The 20,329-nt window shown below is 39.2% G+C and overlaps 1 protein-coding gene across 1 annotated transcript in view; it reads right to left on the bottom strand.

The window, feature by feature from the left end:
- cckbra (cholecystokinin B receptor a) overlaps nucleotides 1-20,329 on the bottom strand; it is a 75,153-nt gene that overhangs the window by 49,117 nt on the left and 5,707 nt on the right. The window contains exon 2 of the mRNA XM_067441510.1: nucleotides 836-1,084. Coding sequence (XP_067297611.1) covers nucleotides 836-1,082 — 247 coding nt within the window. The 5' untranslated portion in view covers nucleotides 1,083-1,084. The remainder of the gene's footprint in view (nucleotides 1-835; nucleotides 1,085-20,329) is intronic.

The following is a 20,329-nucleotide window of genomic DNA, read 5'->3' as shown; positions in this document are numbered from 1 at the left end:
TTCAGGTCCCCTCTTGGCATATTTGTAAAAAAATAAACAAATGCTTATTTGAAGTTATATTATGAATAAGGACCTTAAAAGAAAATTTTGTATGTGATTTTTGTTTCTTCAAAATGACTAGAAACACAGGTCCCCTCTTGGATAGTGTAGAGTGATAGTCCCCTCTTGGTAATATAGACGTGTATGTGTGTGTGTGTGTGTGTGTGTGTGTGTGTGTGTGTGTGTGTGTGTGTGTGTGTGTGTGTGTGTGTGTGTGTGTGTGTGTGTGTGTTTGTTTGTGTGTGCGCGCATGCTCTCAAAATAGATGATGACATCCTAATAAACTACCATGTTCAATCGTTTAGTCACTTCTAAAAAATTTAATTTTGATTGTTATTTTTCTCTTTACTGGCAACACAAACCACTACAACACTTTTATAAACGCCTAGTCCTTGTACAAAAAGTTACTCTGACAAGTAAAAACAATACAGATTTATGCCTGTAATTATGCCTGTAATTATGCCATAAAATTCACATAATTAATGATAAAATGCCAAATGTAATTAAAATGCATGCTTGGCATAGCAAACCAGATTTTGTTACAAATTACAAACCTGATGTTCAGCCTACAAACAGAGCAGGAGGAGACAAATGTTGGCCCTCAAGTGCCACTGCCCAGCAGAGTTTAGTTCCAACCCTTATTATCTAAAAATGTAACCATTATAGGCTTTTTAGATTGGCTCTAAAATTAAAGTTTACTTTAGTGTTTAATACATTATTGAACAATGCTTTGGCAGAAAAAGAAGAATCGAACATGAATCTTCCACTTGAGAAAGCTTAATTAAATGCTCCTCACCCATGAAATAGGCGACTGTCTTGCACATTGCAGCTCCAAAAATGAAGTCCTCCAGAAGGCTGGGGATGAGATTAAAGGGCATGCAGAAGATGGCCATCATGAGATCACTAATGGCCAGCGAGAGCAGGAAGGAGTTGGTGACAGTCCTCATTCTCTTGTTTACTATCAGAACCACAATGATCAGCAGGTTCCCAAACACACTCAGGAGAAAGACAAGTGAGTAAAGGATAATCCTCACCGAGTCCATTTCTGAGGAGAGAGAAAAGTTCATTTTGGTCAAAAGAAACAACAAATATGACACCTTTAATGTCACCATGAAATAAAAATGGACAATTCTTCTTTCTTTTTTACGGAATATTGCAGTATATATATATATATATATATATATATATATATATATATATATATATATATATATATATATATATATATATATATATATATATATATATATATATATATATATAATTTATCTGTGAAAATAATTATTTATTTAATTAATGTCCCCTCATAATCTTGTTTCAAATTAACTTGCCACTTGCAGCGACATCTCTCTTATCTTCTCTGATGATGTGCTGCAAGGGCAGAACAACATGTCACTCACATGAGATTGAGCCAATCAATTATTCAAAATCATGTTCCACCTTACAAACCGTTTCACGTAACAGTAGTGAAGAAAAGACTATCGCAACTTCCATTTCATGGCGTCTTTAATGAAGTGAACTAACCTTTTAAAGGGAAATGTTCAATCTTTTGCCACATACATAACATATCTTTTACTGCACAAGCTGATGAGCAGAATTTTGTGTTGTATAATTATGGGTTATGAGAAACAAATTGAGGAAGCTCAGTTTACATGGCACCATCTCCTCATCAGGACAGTGACGACGCAGACAGTCCTGAGGGGGAAAAAATTATAGTTTTGATTTCAGATGAGCAATCTCTGAAGTAATCACACTCCCAGGCAGGTGGCTGACTATGAATTCCTTGCCTCAGGTTTGAACAATCAATTCGCCATGAATCACACTCTCCAAGTATTCTCTATGCATTTTTGACCACCTAGTGTGTAGATGTTATTAATAATCATTCTCCTTGTGTTAGCGGTTGATTCTGATTCTACAATTGATGTTTGTTCGTTTTTTTCTTTATCTCCAAGTTTCAAAGATAAGACTTAAGCCTAGTCCCAGACTAAAATGCACATTTGAGATCTTTTAACTGAAAACAACTTCTTAAAATATGTCAATGCCATCGTTTTGTCTCAAGCACCCCAATAATGTTTTTGTTTTCTTCTAAGGCACATTTATAAAAGCTTATTAAATGTCCTTTTTATTAAAGGTTTAATCCATTTCATTTGCGTGCTAATGCAACCAGGTCTATATCTTGCAATGTGACTGTTTTAGCTTTCTTTATGTTTTCCTTTTTCCTGTTTCCCTTTTAGTTTCCTTGTTTACTGATTATGTTAAGCTCCTGTGTTAGATTTTTTTTTCTTTACTCCCATGTGTATTTAAGCCTTCATCCCCTACAAAAGGAAAATATATTTACTAATATATTACTTGTAAAATATTATAATATATTGTAAATACATGGAATAATATATTGATGGTATTATACAATATATTATATATTCCTGTAATATATTGCACAATATACAAATGATTGCCGCTTTCATATATATTGCAATATATTGGAGAATATAAATATTAAATCCCATATATTTGAATATATTGCCTAATGTATTACATGATATTTTCCAATATACTGCAATATATTTTTGTTTTTTAAGGGATTTCTCACAGTTTTTTGTTTGTGTTACTTTGCTTATTTGGATTTTAATCCAAGTTGGATTTTAAATTAAAGACCATTTTTGTTGTATTCCTCGCCATTGTGCAGCTTTAATTTTAGAACTGCAGCACAATTTCTTGTAACTGTAACTTTACTTTTAATAATTGCTCCTTTATTTATGAAAGTTTGTAACTTTTTATTTCTCATAATTGTGTCTTTAGATCTTGCATTTGGGTTTATTTTGTAATGTTAATTTCTTATTTTAAACTTCATCTCACTATTAAGGGCCCTATCTTGCACCCAGCGCAATTGACTTTGTATACTGACGCATGTGTCATTCCTATTTTGCACCATAATGTATAGCGTGCACAATGCGCATACACTTTGCTCATGTAATCTACACAGATGCAACAGTTATTTTTGCAAATCATAAATTGTTACACTAAAAAAGTATTAGCACATGAGAAGACAGAAATCATTGTGGTGTGCCACGAAGATGTAAAAAAAAATAGGCATAAATCTAGCTTACAAATTATTCAGGCTAATTGTAGTAATTAAGGATCCGACCTGTTTGCCCAATAGTGGCAAGACATATATGTAAGGACATCTGACAAATTGGTTTGTCCGTCAAGAACCAAGAAAAAAAATCAACTGAAAAACTGAAAAAACTGTTTAACCGACGCCTGTTTAACCGACTCTATTTTGGGTGGGTTTCTCCCATCCCCATACAACACAACTTCTCTGTCTTTCACTGCTCTTACAAGAACATCAGTCTCCTCGGCTGTGAACCGCTCCTGGCGTGCGCCTGGTAAATATGCCATAATAATAGCAATCCATAATGGAACTTGCGCACCTGCTTTTAAAGGGAATGTTGGATGACGCTCTAATTGGTTTATTCACGTTACGCCCAAACCACACCTATGAATAATGAAGCTACTTCGGACCAATCCATTTTAGATTTGCGCCGGGCGCAAGAGCCATTTATCCCGCCGGGAAAATAGCAACAGCGCCGAGACCCGCCCACAAAGTTACTTGCGCTTCGCGCTTTGACACTTGCGTTTCAGATCGTTAAAATAGGGCCCTAAATGTTTTATTTTGTATGCTGAAGCAGAAACATCTCAATTACGTCTGTAACCTTCATGGTTCAATATGTGCTTGTGATTCTGTTTTGCATTTAATTGATTATTTTTATTTCTCTCCGTTTGATTGTGCCTTTGAGTCTATGCTCTGATATGAGCAAATATCCAATCATATGCACTAAAGTTAGTGCATTTAATTTAATTTGTGTGCTTATGCAGTTTTAACATGCGCAGAGCGCGCGCACTAAAATCCTGTCAAACACACATGATTACTGGACTAAGTAGTCTTACTGCGCTAATACTGTCAAATACACAAAGGTTAACATGCGAAAAGTTAAAAGTTAAAGTATAATCTGGACACAAGGGCTGAGAACCAGCCACAGCGAGGCTACTAAGAGAAGACAGACGTTGTCCCAGCAAACTCTCTCCAGAATTTCCGGGAGCAGAGCAATTGGGGGAAAGCGTACAGATTCACTTTTAAAAGTGTAAGGCCGCCCAATCGTCCCAATGGAGGCTAACGATCGGCGGTTGAAGGTCGCTGCGCGTTCGTCTTTTCAGCAGGGAAAAGGGGATTTTATTCCAATTCCTCGTTATCTGACTCCATTTAATGATAATTTAGAATTTAGGTTAGAATGCCAATTGGTTATTTGGTGATTTATATTTAATAGTTTAAGTACACATTTAATTATTCCGTTTAACCCTTTGTTGAAATTGTCCGTTTATAACCTGAATAATTCCAGAGCAAGTCAGAATCAATCAAAGTGAAACAATTTATTAACAGTCAGGTAAATATATAATGCCAATTACATAATCAATTCAAAGGTATACTTCACATCAAATACTCTGGAGTAAAGAATGAGATGTATACCTGACTTATCAAGGTTACATAATGCTGCATGGGCTAAAACTTCCAGCATTACGGGCTGACCTGAGTACAGTATCGAGCCCTGAGCTCTTTGCAACAATTCTTTAAATACCCAGAACCAGATACATACCCAGAACCATTTGAAACTCTTTCAAATGAAAACACCAGTTCACAATAGGAATTTGCATTGATCAGGTCCTATAGACTTGATTAGAAGAGAGGCCAAATGGCTGAAAGCCACACCCACCATACACCAAGGAAAGATATCTTTAAACTCGTAAAACTTTTAGGATGTTCTAGTTTACTTCTGTGGAGTAGAGATATTTGTACCAGTCGCACTGAGACATTTCAAATGATATCAAACACATATAATACTGTATCGTGAGGATTGACATTGTAACAAAGAGATTTCTGGTGCATTTCAGGTGATTTCAATATGAGGGGCAGCAGGAGTTTGGGGGAAGTTTCATGTGAAAGGAAAGGCATGTAAATGTTCACTCAGTGTGATGTCGTCTCGGACAGAGACTCTAAGTGTATGAATAAGTTCAGATGCTAATTTCCTTTGTTTTCTCAGAGCGATTAGACATTTCGGAATCTACTAGGTTTTTCCAGCCTTACAAAAGTATCTCAAAACACATTTGTTCACGAGGACTTTTTCACAATTTATTGTACTGTTGTATTTTATAATCTAATTTGTTTCTATATGTGTATGCATGTTTTTTTCTGTGCATTTATCTTTTGTAAAGCACTTTGTAAACACTGTTTTAAAAGGTGCTTTATAAATAAAGCTAAAATAAAAGGAAGAACCCGATATTGGTATGAATCGCCCTGAAAGCGAACCTTAGAGCCAGAGTTAACATTTTGAATTTGAGCTACATAACTGACTAGTTCAGTTAATGCAGATCCAAAATGTGACGCAACTCCCCGTCCTTTTTTGGAATTATAAATTACCGGCTGTAGAATCCAGACTCATGGGGAGGAACACACTATATGGCCTCCTTCCCTAGGTGTGAGGCATTCCCACAGCATGATTGTCGACACAGCGCTAGTTTCCTTGAAAGGGAACAAATTTTCAAAGCTGTCAATATGTAATCTTTGTGTAATTACTGCATTAATTTGCCTTGTGCTTTGTCTATTATCAACCAACCAAATCAACCAAAAAGCGTCGAGCCCCACAACCACCAAAGCCTGTGGGCCCAGCTCCCCCTCCTCCTGTGAGATTTCTTCGGTCACAACGCCAGGGCCCACACCCTCCTCCATCTGTTGTAGGTGAACCAAAAACAACTGATTCCAGCTCTCAGTGATGTGTTTTGGGTCCCCGCTATGATAACAGTAACTTTATCAAATGTTTACAAAACAAGTGGGAACCCAGTGTGCCTGCCTCTTTCTCTATCTCTGTTCTGTTACGTGAAAGAAAGTCTAAGGCCTTGTCAGGCCGTTTAACAAACCAATATAATCTGCTGCCTGTTACCTGTCAAACTGAGACTAATGTGGGTGAAAAAATTAATACTGTTAAGTTAGCACTTTTAAACATCTGTTCACTTAAGAACAAATCATTCCTAGTCAGCGACTTAATAACCACAAACAACCTTGATTTTTTGCTTCTAAATGAAACGTGGTTAGAAGAAAACTGTAGTGCAACAGTCCTCAATGAAGCAGCCCCTCCTAACTTTACTTTTATGAGTGTTTGCAGAGCAGTTAGGAGAGGTGGGGGTGTTGCTGCTCTTTTTAAAGATTTCTATCAATGTAAGCAAGTATCATTTGGTGATTATTTGTCTCTAGAATATCTGGGTATTGTGTTAAAAGGTTCTCCACGCATCCTGCTTATCATTGTTTACAGGCCTCCAAAGTACTCTCCAGCCTTTATTGAGGAATTTACAGAACTGTTATCAATAATTTCCTCAGAGTTCGACTGTTTTGCTATTGCTGGGGATTTTAACATTCACATAGATAATATTGAATCCAGTACAACAAAAGAGCTCATGACTGTTCTTAACACTTTTGATTTGACACAGCATGTAAATGGACCCACACACAATCGTGGACACACTCTAGATTTACTTATCAGTAAGGGTCTAAACATTTCATCGATTGTTATTAAGGATGTGGCACTGTCTGATCATTTCTGTATTTTCTTTGACATATCAATCACTCCTGCCATTGAAGCTAGATCTGTCTCTGTCAAAAAGAGATGCTTAAATGAGAACACTAATGTGCTGTTTATGAAGGCTTTATCTCTAAAACCAAGCATATCTGCAGACTCTGTTGATTTTCTCCTTGACTCCTTTAACTCAAAAGTTAAGAGTGTAATTGATGATATTGCCCCTCTGAAAGTCAGGAAAAAGAGTGGCAAACAAAAGGCACCATGGAGAAACTCAACAGCAGTTCAAATAATGAAAAGACAATGCAGAAAATCTGAACGAAAGTGGCGGAAGACAAAACTTGTAGTCCACTATAACATCTATAAAGACAGCCTTCATGCTTTCAATGTTGAACTAGGCAAAGCTAGACAGACCTTCTTCTCAAATATTATAAACAAACACATAAACAACACGCGCACTCTTTTTGCTACTGTTGACAGACTAACAAACCCCCCGAGTCACATTCCCAGAGAAATGCTCTCAGACAGCAAATGCAGTGAGTTTGCTTCCTTCTTCTCAGAGAAAATCAAAAATATCAGAAAGGCGATCAGCACATCCTCTAATTGCTCTGGGGTCAGTCAGATCAAACCAAACCCTCGGAAAATTACTATGTCTGATTTCGAAACAATTGACGGTAAAATTTTAGAAGACACAGTACAGCATCTTAAAACATCAACCTGCACCCTTGACGCACTCCCCACTTCTTTTTTCAAAAGTGTGTTTAACTGTTTGGAAGCAGATCTCCTAGAAGTGGTGAACTCCTCACTTCTCTACGGGACTTTTCCAACCGCCCTTAAAACTGCAATAGTTAAGCCTCTTCTGAAAAAGAGAAATCTAGATAACTCCATACTGAGCAACTACAGACCAATCTCAAATCTCCCCTTCATAGGCAAAATCATCGAAAAAGTTGTTTTCAATCAACTAAACAAATTCTTAAACTCAAACGGATTCTTTGACAATTTTCAATCGGGTTTCCGACCGCATCACAGCACAGAGACAGCGCTCATAAAGATTATAAATGATATTCGCTTAAATACTGATACAGGCAAAACATCAATTCTGGTTCTACTCGATCTCAGTGCTGCATTCGACACTGTTGACCACAACATACTTCTAGACAGGCTGGAAAACTGGGTCGGGCTTTCTGGGATGGTCCTCAGATGGTTCCGATCATACTTAGAAGGGAGAGGTTATTATGTGAGTATAGGAGACCATAAGTCTGAGTGGACGTCCATGACATACGGAGTCCCACAAGGGTCAATTCTAGCACCTCTCCTGTTTAACCTGTATATGCTGCCACTGAGCCAAATAATGAAAAAGAACAATATTGCTTACCACAGCTATGCTGACGACACCCAGCTCTACTTAGCACTGTCACCTAATGACTACAGCCTCATTGACTCGCTGTGCAAATGCATTGATGAAGTTAACAACTGGATGTGCCAAAACTATCTTCAGTTAAACAAAGACAAAACTGAAATCATTACATTTGGAAACAAAGATGAAATTTTCAAGGTGAACGCGTATCTTGAGGCTAAAGGTCTGATAACAAAAAATCAAGTCAGGAATCTTGGAGTGATTTTGGAGTCAGACCTGAGTTTCAGGAGTCATGTCAAAGCAATAACTAAATCAGCATACTATCATCTGAAAAATATTGCAAGGATTAGATGTTTTGTCTCCAGGCAAGACTTAGAGAAACTGGTTCACGCTTTCATCACCAGTAGGGTGGACTATTGTAATGGCCTTCTCACTGGCCTTCCCAAAAAGACCATTAGACAGCTGCAGCTCATACAGAATGCTGCTGCCAGGATTCTGAGCAGAACCAGAAAATATGACCATATCACACCAGTCCTCAGGTCTTTACACTGGCTTCCAGTTACATTTAGAATCGATTTTAAAGTACTATTACTTGTTTATAAATCACTCAATGACCTAGGACCTCAATACATCGCAGATATGCTGATTAAATACAAACCCAACAGATCACTCAGATCAGCAGGATCAAGTCAGTTAGAAATACCAAGAGTTCACTCAAAGCAAGGAGAGTCTGCCTTTAGCTATTATGCTAGCCGTAGTTGGAACCGGCTTCCTGAACAGATCAGATGTGCTCCAACAGTAGCCACATTCAAATCCAGACTCAAAACACATCTGTTTAGCTGTGCATTTACTGAATGAGCACTGTGCCACTGTATGTCCGACTGATTGCACCTTATCTATGCACCATTTTTTAAATATTTTTTTTATAACTGTTTTAGTTTACCTGTTCTTTTCTTTGGTTATCATCATTTTATTACTTTTAATTCTCTTTACATTGTATTCTTTTTCTTATTTTAGCCCTATTTTAATTCCTTTCTATGTAAAGCACTTTGAATTGCCATTGTGTATGAAATGTGCTATATAAATAAACTTGCCTTGCCTTGCCTTGCCTTGCCTATTATGTCTAAATATATGATGCTTTCTTGGATTCTTCAGTATTTCTTAAAAGTCTTAAGACCCTTAAAACTATATTAACACCACTGGCAGTGGTGTTGGCACCACTATAGTTAATAAAATGTCATCCCAATGGCACAGTGCTCATTCTAGTGTTCATTGTCAGCTCGAGTGTTGTGTCATAGCTTTTACTGTTTTGACAGCTATTCACTTTTCACGTTCCCCTGACCTACGCTGACAGTTCCTCTGTTCACTTTCTCTGCTGGGAGCAGTACCTGCTCTCGCAGGAACAGTCCCTACCAACTGAAGCTCCACCTGCACTGTATGTCAGAATAAATAAATTAAATAAATAAATAAATAATGCTCATGCGTCCGATGCTTATGCTCCATGTTTTGTCTTTTATTCCCCAGTTCATGTGCTTATGTGTTGTGATTTTGTTTGAGGTTGGGCTTTTGATCTTGTTCTTTAGCTGTGTGCTCTTGTCATGTTCTACTAATTGTTTTTTCCCTCACCTGGTGCTCTTGTCTAGTCTTGTGTTTGTTGAGCACATGGCTTGGGATTGTGTTTCACTGGCCATGTGCTCTTGTATTGATAGTTTGGTTTGCGCACATGGTTTTGGTCATGTTTGTTTCCATGTGCCATATTCTTTCCTGTCTAATGTCTTGGCCCGCCTCCATGTTATTTCATTAGTAGTTAATTTTGCTTGACCTGCTCTTCCTCGTTACCCTACCACTTTATCCAAAATATCTATCCTCTCTGTGTGTTATGTCTTGTGCCAGATTGTTGTTGTTGTTGTGTGTTCTCAAGTCCTGCCACTAATTATGCCTTTATGTACTGTCGGAGTGGACATGAATGGCCTTTCAAGTCAAATTTACATTACTACTGGGACTACAGTACAACAGTACAGTACTACAGTACCACTCATTTTGATACATTGTACAGTTTGTGATACAACTCGTTTCTGAGTTGGCGATGCCATAAACTTATTATAAAAATGGTGGAGGGCCATAAACATTGTGGAGGGGTGAAAGATTGCTGCTGTGACTGGGATTCATCCCTGTTGAAAAAAAAACTGCATTTGCTTGTTAGGCATGTTTTGAACCATGGCAGCTGGTTTGGGTGGGTTTAAGCTGGTCCTGGGTTGGAGTGAGTTTCTTAGGACCAGAACCTGACCAGCTTCGTTTTATACACCGCAAAATATAGCATGTATTTGATCGAAATTCCAGAATCATCAGCAAGCTGTAGGGTGCTTCTCAAACGAAAGGCTGCAATCTAGTGAGTCAGTTACCTTCCTAGTGCAGTACAACCTTATAGGCATTTAGCATTAACCTCAGGGCCATTTTTTGGGATTTCCGCCTGGATTTGGCCTACCATTTTGGCCAAATCCAGGCGGAAATGGAACCAGAGTAATTTAGTGTAAATACATTACTTTGTGTAAAACAAATGCCAAAGTGATGCATATCTCCAGAAAGTAGAGACTCTTAGTAAGTAGAGAAGCTTTCAAATGATACCACATATGACATCATAGCTCCTCCACAGACATTTAAAATGGAAAGTATATACATGAGGATGTCATTCCCGTCCCTGCACAGGGTCCACGGAGTTTAAGAGGTTAAACGCCATAAAGAAACGGTCTAGCATGGCGGCACATGTTCCCAACCCCTCAGGATGAAAACAGGATGATTACAAACCTGATTGCAAAAAAGTTGGGGCACTGTACAAATTGTGAACAAAAACAGAATGGAATGATTTGGAAGTTTCAAATTTCTATATTTTATTCAGAATACAAAAAAGATGACATATCAAATGTTGAAAGTGAGACATTTTGAAATGTCATGCCAAATAGTGGCTCATTTTAGATTTCATGAGAGCTACACATTCCAAAAAAGTTGGGACAAGGCCATGTTTACCATTGTGTGGCATCCCCTCTATCTTTTATTTGGGGACTGGGGAAACATATTTGCTCAAGTTTAGGAATAGGAATTTGGTCCCATTATTGTCTAATACAGGCTTAGTTGCTCAACTGCCTTAGATCTTCACTCGCATCTTCCTCTTTATAATGTGCCAAATGTTTTCTATGGGTGAAAGATCTGGACTGCAGGATGGCCATTTCAGTATCCGGACATGTTGTAATGGACATGTTGGATGTTGTAATTGATGCAGTATGTGGTCTGACATTGTCATGTTGGAAATGCAAGGTCTTCCCTGAAATAGAGGATGGATACCCGACCCGAGCCCGACGGGTTCCGACGGTACCCGGCGGGTCGGGCCGGGTTCGGACAGATATTTAGAAATGACGTTCGGGTTCGGGTCGGGCTCGGTCACGTCAGCGCGATAAGGCATTGAACCTTTTAAATTTAAAACTGCTTATTATGCAAGTAGCCAATGGGTCTGTTTAACTTGATGCAATGGTTTGTTTCTGTGACTAAAATAAATGTAAAATATTACCCTAACATCCGTCTTCCTGCATGCGGAAAAATTTTTATGTCGCCGTGACAACAACGCGCAACATGTGCGTGCATATTGCCCGCGGCATCCTCGTCATTCCAGTGAGCGCAACTTCAGCGCTGCTGGCAGCAGGACAGCCTTGAAGCCATCCACAGTTGATGCAATCCTTTTTCTGCATAAAACCTCGATTAGCCTAAACTTTGATGGATAGATTATGTAAATAGATCCCATGTTGCAGTTTAGGAACCATACAGTTTGAGAAAATTGGTAAGATGACTTTCATTTCAATAAGCATGTCAATTGTGTTACGTTAATGTTTTGTTCTGTTAGCTTGGGCCATTTTTAGCAGACCTTTGTTCATTTAATTTCAGTTGGCTATTTGATTGGGCTCTGTGTGAGGTTTGATGCCCCATGCGCGTGCTGATGCGCTCGTCTGTAACATTAAACATTTCAGAATGCCTTCCTTACAGTTGCTTAATAAAAGCGGACTTTCCACACAAACAAACGTGCATGTCATTAGTATATGAGGGGGAAAAAATAGATTTTAACTGTCGGGCTCGGGTCGGGCTCGGACATAAATATTTTAATGCCTGTCGGGCTCGGGTCGGGTTCGGTTACTGGTCTGTCAGACGCGGGTCGGGCTCGGACAGAAAAATGCGGCCCGATCCGCACTCTACCCTGAAAGAGCCGACGTCTGGATGGGAGCATATGTTGTTCTAGGACTTGGATATACCTGTCAGCAGTGATGTGCCTTTCCAGATGTGTAAGCTGCCCATGCCACATGCACTCATGCAACCCCATACCATCAGAGATGCAGGCTTCTGAACTGAGTGCTGCTAACAACTTAGGTTGTCCTTGTCCTCTTTAGTCTGGATGACATGGCGTCCCAGTTTTCCAAAAAGAACTTAAAATTTTGATTCGTCTGACCACAGAACAGTTTTCCACTTTGTCACAGTCCATTTTAAATTAGCCTTGACCCAGAGAAAATGCCTGCGCTACTGGATCATGTTTAGATATGGTTTCTTTTTTAACCTATAGACTTTTAGTTGGCAAATGGCACGGTGGATTGTGTTCACCGACAATGTTTTTTGGAAGTATTCCTGAGCCCATGTTGTGATTTCCATTACAGTAGCATTCCTGTAGGTGATGCAATGCCGTCTAAGGGCCTGAAGATCACGGGCATCCAGTATGGTTGCCTTGACTCTTCCCGCACAGAGATTGTTCCAGATTCTCTGAATCTTTGGATGATATTATGCACTGTAGATGATGATAACTTCTTATCATGATGATAACTTTGCAATTTTTCTCTGAGAAACTCCTTTCTGATATTGCTCCACAATTTTTCACTGCAGCATTGGGGAATTGGTGATCCTCTGCCCATCTTGACTTCTGAGAGACACTGCCACTCTGAGAGGTTCTATTTATACCCAATCATGTTGCCAATTGACCTAATAAGTTGCACATTGGTCCTCCAGCTCTTTCTTATATGTACATTTAACTTTTCCGTCCCCTATTTGCTCCCTGTCCAACATTTTTTGGAATGTGTATCTCTCATGAAATCCAAAATGAGCCAATATATTTGGCATGACATTTAAAAATGTATCACTTTCAACATTTGATATGTTATCTATTATCTGTTATCTAGATTTGTAAATTATTGCATTCTTTTTATTCACAGTTTGTACAGTGTCCCAACTTTTTCGGAATTGGGTTTGTATATTATTATACTGTACTATTAAAACTTAAATATGAAAAAATACTTTGTATCAAAAAAATGTATGTGGTAAAACCTAGGGGTGACCCCGAATAGTCGAAGATTCGATGCATCGATATGCGGACCCTGATTCGACCACTGATCTCACAGTCGAATCTTCGCGGGGGTTATGAAACGAGGATCATACCATTTTGGAAACATGGGGGTGCTCAATATTTTAAAAACGTGTAGCGGCGCTGAGCTGAGCTGAGCATCGGTGTGCGACCCCTTTAAGGGCGCTGAGCTTCGCACCGCGCCTTTAAAATTAGAACACGTTCAATGAGTTTACACACACCGGCGGCAGCATTCAGCGCCTGTCCGCGGCCACTCAGGAAGTTGTTTAAAATCCTGCTGCACCACAGAGTGCTTTCGTGCAGCTCATCTGTCAGTCAATTCAAAATTGAGCTCACGTGTATATAATGTGCGCGTCAGGTGGTGGTGTGAGTGAGATCCTGAGGCGCACGGGGCTGAGCTTCGCGTACGTCTTCACCCGCTTTAGGCACAATCGGCTTCAGAACGTGCATGTAAACGCACTCTAAGTGTTCTTTTCCTCTCTAGGCAGGTATTTTTTTAGGTTTATTTATCAAAATGTTTTTTTATATATTTGTGTGATGTTCTGTATTTCGATCATGGCTTTAACATGTTATGAGAAAACGGTTTATTAATGTTTATCCACCACATTACCTTTCAGGCTATTTAAACCTAAATAAAAAAGCCATTGTCAGTTCGTCTGTCAGTTGGCAGGCAGTTTTGGTCGCTTTATTAAAAGTTGTTGCTGTGTGCAGTGTGTAAAGGAAAATAAAAATAGTTTTACCCTTCTGCTGAAAGTGTCGTGCCCCTCCCAACCCATTCACACACACAGATGATTCGACTATCAGTCGACCATAGGGAGATTCGACAATTCTGATTCGATTGTCTAAATCCTTAGTCGAGGACAGCCCTAGTAAAACCTCACGACTGTTAGTACAAAACTCAAAGCAGATCATCAAAAACTCTGTTTTTTCAAACATGTAATCACATGTTCAATTGACTAAGTACAACGCACAAAATTACACATTCACTTTTTCATAACACTTAATCAGTGTGTCATCAAGAATTACCTTTCATATGAAGTAATTGTCTTTCACAATGCAATGCTCACAATAATATTGATATGCTTCTCATCTGATTTGTGTAAATACATTTGACCAACACTTAATCCAACTGATCTTAATGGTTAATCACTGAACCATTTGGTGAACCTATATATTTCCATTTCAGCAATACAGTATATGGATTGAGGACTACAGAAATAAAATGTGTTTGTACGAACATAAAAATTGACCACACCTGATGAAAACTCATTCTTGCTAATTGATTTCAGATGGGGTAACCACAATTGGACATTAGATATAAAAGTCAGGGTGTAAACTTTTTACACTGGCAATTTCTTTCAACATGGACCATGATAGACAGCAAGGAATTGGAAGAGCTCGTGGACGAGGGATCCATCCGAGAGGTGGGCATGGGATCCGTCAGAGAGGTGGGCATGGGATCCGTTGGAGAGGTGGGCATGGGATCCGTCAGAGAGGTGGGCATGGGATACGTCAGAGAGGTCAGAGAGGTGGGGCCCATCAAAGGGTTGGTCATCGGAGAGGGGGAGGCAAAACTGTTGTCTCTAATGAAGTCCGGGCCATCATCATTGATCATGTGGTGAACCGAGGCCTTACTATGGCAGAAGCTGCCAGATTAGTTGAGCCAAATCTAAAAAGATCAACTGTCAATTCTATCATCTGAACCTTTCGCCAAGAAAACCGGTAAGTGTGGAAGATGTATACTACTGTATTACATTCACAGTGAATTGTAATGCATGTAAACATGTTACAGTATTTTTACAGCATGATCTATTGATAGTATTCTCTGTTCTATGCCTAGAATTAACAGAAAACCCCACAGCGGTGGTCGTGGCCGTGTGCTGACCGACCAGCAAGAGTTGGCAGTGGTGGAAATGGTGAGGGCCAGGAATGATATACGGCTGTCAGAAATAAAGCAGCCAAATGAGGAGAACAATGACACCTTTGCCAATGTGGTATCCATCAGCCTACCAACAGTAGCCCGCCTTTTAAAGCGGCACCAGGTATCAATGAAACACATTTACCTGGTGCCTTTTGAGAGAAACAATGACCGGGTGAAACAACTAAGGGCTGAGTATGTTCAGGTACAGCACTATACTGTATATTGTTTTACTGTTACTATTTGAAGCATCACATATTGGAACAACACTGTAAAAAGAACTAACCAAAATATATTTTTTTATAGGGTTATGGTGCTTGATGCTGATGTGAACCATCACAAGTACGTTTTTGTTGATGAAGCAGGCTTCAACCTTGCCAAAACTCGTCGCCGTGGACGTAACATTATTGGCCAACGGGCCACTGTCCAAGTGCCTGGACAACGTGGAGGAAACATCTCTATGTGCACAGCTATCTCTGAAGATGGTGTCCTAGGACGTAGGCCATTACTTGGCTCCTACAATGCTGCACATCTTATTGAGTTTCTCAATGAAATTGAGCTAGCCTGTCAAGGTGAAGGGGTCACATATGTAATTGTGTGGGACAATGTCAGTTTTCATCACGCAGAGGTAGTTCAAGAATGGTTTTAGGCCCATCCTCGATTCATGACCCTATACCTGCCTCCATACTCTCCTTTCCTCAACCCTATTGAAGAATTTTTTTCAGCATGGAGGTGGAAGGTCTATGATCGCCATCCCCTTGAGCGTGCCACCCTCCTTCAGGCCATGGATGATGCATGTGATGACATCAATGTAGACCAATGTCAAGCATGGATTCGTCATGCCAAAAGGTTTTTTCCAAGGTGCTTGAACAATGAGAACATTCATTGTGATGTGGACAAGAATCTATGGCCAAATGCTCAAGACAGGCTTGATCCAAATTAATGTGTGCACTAATTGTTATGCTTTGTTCTCATTTAGTTACATTATAGAAAATACACCTATGTTACAATTATATCTGAAAAATAAAAACTAATTTGCCCAAATGATTGTAGAGGATGTCTTCAGTGATCCTTCACTTGATTACACATAGGATGGATATTTTGGAAATTATAGATTATGTAAATGTAAGTAATGTAAGCATATTGCCTAATATGAAACTGTGTAATATGTATTTTATAGTACTATAGCATATTAATTTCAGCACTTCTAATGCTGATTTGAAACGTGTATCTTGCATTGTTTGCTGTTGGATGAACCGACTGTTAAAAGTGCTAAACTGAAACAAGATCATACTGTTGGGTTTTGGTGATTAAACCAAATGTTCTCATTACATATTCCAATAATCTTGTGTTTGAAACAATGATTATGTGGACTGAAAACATTACATCAGGTTTTGAAAGAATGACTAGCTGCGTTACAAGTGTGATCAGTTTGGATTTTTGTACTAAGAGTTTTGAAAATGTACACCTTACTTGTGAAAATTGTACCAAAGCGAATAAAAAAAACTGTAAATGTAATGAAATTAATAAGGTATCTTTGAATAAACTTCGAGTATCATTTGCTTATCATTGCTGGGCCAAGTGTCCTGGTTTTCAGTAATCAAAATATGGTCACCGTACCATTCATGCAATACAGTGGATGACAACTGTCTGTGATCTCCCAGTGGCTTACATTATTTGAAGTTTAGTGTTAAGTGATTCATGTACACCAAAACAAAAGATAACATGTATGCCTTCATCTCCAAAAACATCATTTTTGTCCTAAATTTCATAGTTAACTCAGACACCAACCTTTGAAAGAGCATATTGATGTAGCAGCCGAGATATGCAGCCTTGCTAAGACACAGGCTTTCTTTTGAGAAGCAACGGTTTGTGTCACTGAATCATTCATTTAAGAGATCTATTAAAAAAAAATTAAATGCAGAGTTAATCCAGTAATGAAAAAAGTGGAGTCTGAGTCATTAAATCATTAATTCAAAGATTTTTAAATAATAATAATAATATAATTTATTAAAATCAATTAAAGGGGGGGGTGAAACACTCAGTTTCAGTCAATCTCATGTCAATCTTGAGTCCCTATGGAGTAGTATTGCATCCTTCATATCTCCGAAAAGTCTTTAGTTTTATCATATTTATAAAAGAAATATAGGCTGTACCGAGTCTTTCCGGAAAAAAAACGAGCGCCTGGAGGCGTATCCTGTGGGCGGAGCTAAAGAATGACTAGCACAACCACAGCGGTGACATCCTCAAGCGTGGAGAAATCCATCTATCTCAGCTAATACAGATAATGATCCACAATCAAATCTGAGGCAGAAATAAATTGAACAGGAGAAACGGCAACTTCAGGACGTCCGTCTCTGTGGTATGTACTGTATTTAGGGGCCTGTCAACATTTCTGTGTCTTTACAAGCAGTTTATGAGGACATGATTCGGTTTATGGACTATTGTATGCGACTAGACCTTAGAAGTAGCAAGCACGTCAGAGTCAGACTAGTGTAACGTTATACATAGAACAACAATGGAGTCCGTTAGCGCAATTGAATGACGAAGCACGCGATCGTATCGTTTACTGATGTTAACTCACGCGACGAGCCAACAGCACAGACATTTGAAGCAGATTTACTCACCGGCTGCTTCCAAAGCAGGACCGAACCTTTATCGCTGGGACCGCTCCGTCAAAAACACACTTCTTTGGTATGATTTGGTGAAGTCCTGTGACAGCAGTGACCGTGGAAATCCACTTTGAGACGTGACTGAAGCGATGCTTTGAAGCTTCCCGTAATTTCTGCGTTCAAATCGGTTCAAATGTAGCGCTGCCTTCCCGGAATGTTGTGAAGCGTTGAAGTCGCTCGACGTCACCCATAGGAATAAAGTGGAGCGCGGCGTGACATAAGTTCACGGACGACTGGATCTGCAGCTGAGAGAGTGTTTACGGGCGTGCATTTCCTCTCTCGCTCTAGTGACGCGCGCGCGCACCCTACCGGGAGAAGAGCCCGTACGGCCCATACAAGGACCTTCCGTTCTATTTAAAGGGTTACTTCAGCGATTAGCATATGGCTTTGTATCAGTAGAAACCCTGGAGAATATTCAAATTATTGTGCTTTCCCCCCTCATATCTCCCTGAGACGAGAGATTTATGCATTTTATTTCTGGAAAAATTCCTCCTATGATGCAAAATGACGATTTTTGCATCATAGGAGGAATGTTTGCCCAGAGGCTAAAGACTACAGCCAGCAGAGGGAGCCATTTCCGCATGTTTTGAATCCGGCATTGGGGGATGGGAGATTACACTCAGCTTGCAGGGAGAGCTCAGCTTGCAGACAGGATCATTTAAACGGAGCTATGGTGAGCAATGTAAGTCTTTTAACTTCTCAAATTCATTTCTATGAAAGTTAAGCTTGCAAAGGCATGAACTGAAACGTGCCAGACTGAACTCGCGTTGTGAATGTATGCCGCGAATGTAGTCGCGATTACCTCAGCTCTCATCACTCCTGCAGTTAGTGCTCAGTGCTGTGATACTCGCGCGGTGACTCACTCATTATATTGAACAGACACGTTCAGTTTTTAATTGTAGTGTCTCTAACTCAGTCACAGTAATGAAGTTGTTGGCGTTGGGAATGGCCTCACAGGGCAGCGAAGCATTCTGGGAATTGTAGTCTTTCATCCCCATGGGACAAAAATACATTTTCTGTCTTTTCTCAGTCTAGAAGACACCAAATTCAAAAATAATTTCACATTTCTACTGCATTGATGACCCAGTTTAAATACAGATTCATCTTCCCAGCGCTGAAGTACCCCTTTAACGTCAAGTAGACCCATTACTCGAAAAAAACTCTCAGAAACTTGTGAGAAACCAGAAGGAGTATTTTTAGCACAGAAATACTCCATCAAACGTCCAACATTAGTTTTTGAAACTTTGTCTATGTTTAGGATGGGAATCCAATTCTTTAACAGTGTAAAAAGCTCAGTATGCATGAAACAGCATTTCATCCCCCCCCCCCCCCCCCCCCCCCCCCCCCCTTTGTTAAACCAAAAATGTATGATTCACAATTCATTCAGAATCGTGCAGATCATCTCTATGAACTGAATAAGGGAGACCGGGATGGTTGTATCAATTTTTTCTTCAGCACCTAAGACTACCCCTTTTTTTAGGTGCACGTCTGAAACTTTTAGGCAAAGTACCTAATTTGTCTACTACAAAAGGCAACAATTAAAATTTCTTCAACAATATCACAGACTTTGTGAGATGATGACAAATACTAATTGGTGTGTGTGTGTGTGTGTGTGTGTGTGCGTGTGTGCGTGCGTGCGTGCGTGCGTGCGTGTACTTGTACTTATTTATAGTACATTGTGGGGACCAAATGTACCCACAATATAATACAAATGTAAACCCACATGTGTGTGTGTGTGTGTATGTGTGAGTGTGTGTGTGTGTGTGTGTGTGTGTGTGTGTGTGTGTGTGTGTGTGTGTGTGTGTGTGTGTGTGTGTGTGTGTGTGTGTGTGTGTGTGTGTGTGTGTGTGTGTGTGTAAACACTGATGTATGTATTTCGATAATTAATCTTTATGATATTTTATTCATTAGTCAGTCCAGCTTTTATCATAAATTCTACTCATTCTGGAATTCTGGAGAGTATCTACAGGAATTGCTTATGCCAAAATTATGAATAGGCCCTCCTTAATTTGATAAATAAATGCAAATTTGTGAATGTGAGTCTGTAAGTCAGTGATTTTTAAAATGTCACATAATTAGGCTGGGTAAAAGGATTTGCTGTAATTTGAAGCCAATTAAAAATTAAAGCCTTTTATTCAGGCACAGTGCCAAAGTCTAATGTTAAGAGCCTCTGTTCAATGTCAGTGCCAAAGAGCTCAGCTTAAGCATCCAACCATGACATCAGTGAAGTTGGCTAAGTATTTTTCTTACTTAGTAATGAATCAGCTCATTTTTCATCACAGTCAACCCTATACAATGTAATAATTGTCCACAGTAACACTTTTTTATTTA

Source organism: Pseudorasbora parva, chromosome 4, assembly GCF_024679245.1.
Source record: "Pseudorasbora parva isolate DD20220531a chromosome 4, ASM2467924v1, whole genome shotgun sequence".
Lineage (NCBI taxonomy): Eukaryota > Metazoa > Chordata > Actinopteri > Cypriniformes > Gobionidae > Pseudorasbora > Pseudorasbora parva.
This window is presented reverse-complemented; position numbering and strand designations above follow the sequence as displayed.